This window comes from Humulus lupulus, chromosome X, assembly GCF_963169125.1.
Source record: "Humulus lupulus chromosome X, drHumLupu1.1, whole genome shotgun sequence".
In the NCBI taxonomy this organism is placed as follows: Eukaryota; Viridiplantae; Streptophyta; class Magnoliopsida; order Rosales; family Cannabaceae; genus Humulus; species Humulus lupulus.
In genome coordinates this window covers 76,066,444-76,071,355 of record NC_084802.1, presented here as the reverse complement: position 1 = coordinate 76,071,355, position 4,912 = coordinate 76,066,444, and the positions used below count along the sequence as shown (strand labels likewise).

At 40.0% G+C, this 4,912-nt stretch overlaps 1 protein-coding gene across 1 annotated transcript; it reads right to left on the bottom strand.

Moving 5' to 3' along the window:
* Positions 1–559: 559 nt before the first annotated feature.
* Positions 560–4,590, bottom strand: LOC133805315 (transport inhibitor response 1-like protein). The gene is made up of 3 exons (XM_062243456.1): positions 3,484–4,590; positions 2,555–3,056; positions 560–2,467 (listed from the first exon to the last, which is right to left on the bottom strand). The coding sequence occupies exons 1-3, from the start codon at positions 4,107–4,109 to the stop codon at positions 1,694–1,696; spliced, it is 1,902 nt and encodes a 633-aa protein (XP_062099440.1). The 5' UTR covers positions 4,110–4,590; the 3' UTR covers positions 560–1,693.
* Positions 4,591–4,912: the final 322 nt, after the last annotated feature.

The following is a 4,912-nucleotide window of genomic DNA, read 5'->3' as shown; positions in this document are numbered from 1 at the left end:
AAAATTTTAAAAGTTTATAATAAATAATGAGATAAAATAATTTAAAAGAAAAAATTTGAAAAAATAAAAATTGAGAAAAAAGAAATTGATGCAAGAAAAAATGAGAGAGAATGTGATGAGAAAGAAAATAAAGAGAGAGAAGTGAATAGCGAGAAAGTGATAAGAGAGGAAATGGCGACAGAAAAAATGATGAGAGAGAAAATAATAATATATTAAGTAATGAGAGAAAAAGTGAGAATATAGTAAGTGATAAAAGAGGAAATGATGACATAATAAGTGATACAAAAGAAAATAAAAAGATAAAGTAAAAAGAGAGAAAATAACAATAAAGAAAGTAAAGAGAGAAAAGGTAGGGAGAGAGTGAAAATAAAAAAAATAATGTGACAATAAAAAATATTAAATAATAATAATTCAAAATAGACCCAAAAAAAAAAACTTGAAAACTGCTTTAAAACGCAATCGCAGGGGTGTGACAAATCATCAAAATGAAAAGGTCCCACTCCCAACTATATAATATATACATATATATATATATATTAAAATACATACACAGATAGAATAAGATCAATCAATAATAGAGTTCAGCAGCTCTATAAAAAAAGAAAACTAAAATCCGGTACACAGCGTGGTGTTTTCATAACTGATTAGAGATGAGACAATCAAAAACATGAGAAAGTGGCAAAGGATTTCTTAGGTGTTATGGAGATTGGAAACTCACACGTTTAAGTGGTTCTGTAAGGTGTGTACTTTCTTCAAACACTTTCTATACTTCATTAATGAACCTCACTATCAGTTTTGATCAGATGAGGAGAGAGAGAGCGAGAGAGTCCCACCAAGTATATGGGAATATATGGTCCATGCATATTTTGGCATTTATTACCCATATCACATTTTTCTAACAATAACAATAATAAATTCAACAGTCAGGTGCTAAAACAACACATCTGAAAAGAACAAACACTTAGAAAGAGAAGGAGAGAGGAAGATGTATCAGTCTGCGCATTTAGTTCTCACCGGCTACAGCTTAAACTAACTACCATTTGAATCAAAATAGATAAACTATGTTTCTTTAAAGAGTTGATACTTGCTTTCACTTTACCGGAAGAGAACTCTATGACTAAAGACCTTTCTCAACCTCCACTTCAAGACCAATCTCTCCATTTCTTTAACTTAATGATGAACAACATCCTCTGAGAAAATTGTTGCAGTTCTATCAATCTTCTAAGCTGGTGGTAACCCCCCCCCCCTTCTCTCCTTTCCTCCTCCTCCTCCTCCTCTCTTCTAGCAGCCGTTGTTTATGATCAAATGAATATGAAAGCAAAAAGAAAGGTGAAAAATTAAGAACTAAGAAGCTTACAATACAACAATGGATGATCCAATAATACCATACAGAGACCTTCATCCTCTGCGTTAGCCCCCCTTCTCTGAGTCCTCCGGAAGAACCAAAACATAGAAGAAAAAGATATATTTCTACAGTGCTCTTTTCGATGCCATTGCTACTTACCCCATGAATGTCACTGCAAAAATCCAGCTCAGGAACAGAAGTTGTTAACTCATCTTTTGTAATTGCAGGAACCACTTGCAGCAGGCTTATACAAAAGTCACCTGCAGCATTTGACCTTTCCCACAGGAAAAGTTCCTTTTCTTTGCAAGTCACCATAGGAAACTTGAACCAATTTCTTGTAGCCAAACTCTAAAGGATATCAACAAACTCAGGAGTATCATCCCTCGGCCCTTCAAGAGATCGATACATGTATAAAATTTGAACATTATCACCTGGGCCGTCGTCATTGTCATCAATCCTTAGTTCATCTCTCATAACCTCAACTACCAACCGAGGCATTTCTCGAGCAATCTCCCTACAGCCCTGAAGGGTTAACCTACACGAAGACATCCATAGAAATCTCATGTTGTAATAATGATGCAAGCCAGAGCGCAGTGCTGCATCTCCAAATGGGCTATCTCTGATCTCAAGCTTTTGCAGTTTAGGACAGCCCTCTAGCACGAATTTCAGCCCCTCATCACTGTCACCCGCAAAAGCAACGGAGAGGGTTCGAACTAATTTGCCGTATTCTCCAATATAACTGAAAGCTCGATCAGTCAGTAATCCAGAGACAGCAAGACGGGTCAGCTTCTTACAGTTCATAACAATAGCTCCAAATCCTTCATCCATGGGTTGACCTGTCAAATGATCTGGTCGGAGTCTTCCCATTATACAGAGACGAAATACAACCAGATCAGGGCAGTTCTTTGACATGGCCACCACAGCTGCATTTGTCATGCGCTGACAGAAGTACAAAATAGATTGCAGTTTCCTACAACCTTCAGAAATAGCTTGCAAACCAATCTCAGAAACAGGTCCCTCGATATCCTCGCGAGCATCAAAAGGGAAAACCCGAAGTTCTCGAAGTTCTTTACAAGCTGCGGCAACTGCCTGTAGCCCTTCATCACATATTGTATCAAGAACCTGCATTGAGGAAACATAATTAAGTTTCTTGAAAGCCAAAAAATTTCACAATGTCACTACAAACACCACAGAGATTCTGGCACATACCCATAAAGTTTGAAGCTTAATGCAGCGGCTTATGACTGGTTTTAGTTGCTCAGCATTGATATCTGCATAGCTGAAGTTCAGAGAAGTGAGATTAGTACAGACTGGGTAGATTGCAGGTAAGAACTCTGGCATGATTTCCCTGAACCCTGATAGACAAACTAAAGATTTGCAAGCGGCAAAAGCAGAGGCATAGTCTGGTTCCTGTTCACCCTGAATCATGCCATCGGATGTGCTAAATGACCCCGTTCCTAGATGTGTGAGTTGTGGAGCTCGGATCAGTATGCGGTAAAGTTGCCCAATAGAAAGAGACTGGTTCAGCCTAAGTTTTTTCAATCGTGGAGACCTAGCCACCAGAGCCTCCAATGCCTCAAAATTTACAGTGCAATCTACACAATCGAAAATCAGAGATTCGAGACAGGTATGGCTCTCTGGAAAACAATCTATAAAATCCTCTTCATCGTCCGCAAGCTCAGATTCAATCAGATCAAGCACTCTCAGTTGTCTGCAAAAATATACGTATCAGCTTGTCACATTCAGCTCGTCGTTTGGTTCTCCATTGTAATTTCACAATCCATCCATTTTAGACCATCCCATTGAGATAGATATATTCAAGCTAAAGTGCTGAACTAGAAAGATACTGTTTTAGGGTTATAAACAAGCACAGATCACAAAAGCTATCAAAGACCTCAACCAATACTAAAATCAAAACAGATCTAAACTTTCTTCTTGCGCATTCACCAGATCAAGAAAAACCCACAAAAGCTCCAAGCTCTCCATCAATGAACTAATACACATTACCATTAACGCTATATAGATATCTAACATAGACAAAAGTGCCAAGAAATTTCAATTAAAAGCTATCTTCAACAATACATATTATTATAAACAAAATCACAGAGAAATAGATGATCCAGAGCGACATTGCGTACCTGCAAGTACTGGCAACCACGCCGAGGCCATAAGTCCCAAAACCCTCGCAACAAACGAGGACGAGCTCCTTGAATCCAGGGAAGGACTTAGCAAGGTGAGCGAGATCATGGTCAGTGATGGACATGCGCTTGAGATAAACCTTCTCCAGCCAGGGATAAGCCTTGGCCATGAACGCGACCCAGGGCAAGAAGTGGGCTCCCCAATTGCTAGGCATGAGGTTAAAGTCGGCGAACCTAGGTTTGCCCTTGATCGCCACGGACCGAATCTTGGTGAACCGAGCAGTGGCGCGTCGGGGCGATACAGCATAGCAGTTGCCGATGTAGAGCTCCGATCGGGTAAGTGCCTCCGCCCTGTACCACGACTTGCATACCAATGAGGCGGCACTCCGGTCCCGCCGCGACGTCAGGAAACACAACACGTTTTCCAGAACGTTCTCCAGTACCTGGTCCGGGTATGGCGCCTGTAGCTCAACCGAAGTCGACCCGGACCCGGACCCAGACCCAGATATCCCAGAACAGTTCCGGGTCCTGGTCAAGGACTCCGTCACGCTCTCCGGGCATCCGGGATCCAAAGGCGGAGATCGATCGTCGTCCTCAGACATTTGGGATAATGGGTCCTCTATCATAAGCTCTCTCTCTCTCTCTCTCTCTAAATCCAAGCTTCTGTGATCTGGGTTTTGATCCAATAATAGAATGGAATCTCTCCTGTTGTGCTTCAGATCGCAGTTATTATGAGGCTTTTGGGAGCAAATGGGATTAGGGTTCTGCTCAGTTTGATTAGAAAGAGAAAGTTGGGAGTTAAAGATTGGGTTTGGAAGATGGGGCAAGTGAGGTGAGGGAGGAAGAAGGGTTTGGGATTTGGGGATGGGGGTTGGGTTGGGGGATAGGGGATAGGGGGTTGGGGTTTGGTTTTGTGATTAGTTTAATTCACTAGTGAGACTGTACAACAAGCTCTGCTGTCTGTGTCTCTAAGCATTGGGATTCTCCATGCCCCTTCTCTCTCTCTCATCTGCAACATCCAATGGCTCTCCACACTCCTCCATTATTTGCGGGGTTTTTCCTTTACCAGCTTGCCTTTTTTCTTTTTTCTTTTCTTTTTATCCTAATTTTTTTATAATACAAAAAATTATGGGTTTCTGAACAAACCCCTCCAAATATTCTTGTTTTTTGTAAAGGTAAAAAATTAAATAATAATAATACTAAATACCTCCCATAACTTTCCCAAATTGATACTTTTATCTATCCATCTTTACAAATATTATTGAACAAGACCAAGTTGACACTATGTAGGTGCTACATGAATTCAATGAATCCATTATTATTATTATAAGGTAAAGAAGCATCGGTATTATTCATTATAAAGTTTTAGGCATATTTGGCTTCTTCTTTTCTTTCTTTCTTTCTTTTTTTTTTTTTCCTGTTGTTTCCT

What these genes read in the sequence shown, in the direction of transcription:
- LOC133805315 (XM_062243456.1), bottom strand. Translation starts at nt 4,109, where the DNA reads ATGATAGAGGACCCATTATCCCAAATGTCTGAGGACGACGATCGATCT. An exon ending in GTGGTTGCCAGTACTTGCAG is followed by an intron (nt 3,057 to 3,483) that starts GTACGCAATGTC and finishes ATATTTTTGCAG; the next exon opens with ACAACTGAGAGTGCTTGATC. An exon ending in TTAAGCTTCAAACTTTATGG is followed by an intron (nt 2,468 to 2,554) that starts GTATGTGCCAGA and finishes TCCTCAATGCAG; the next exon opens with GTTCTTGATACAATATGTGA.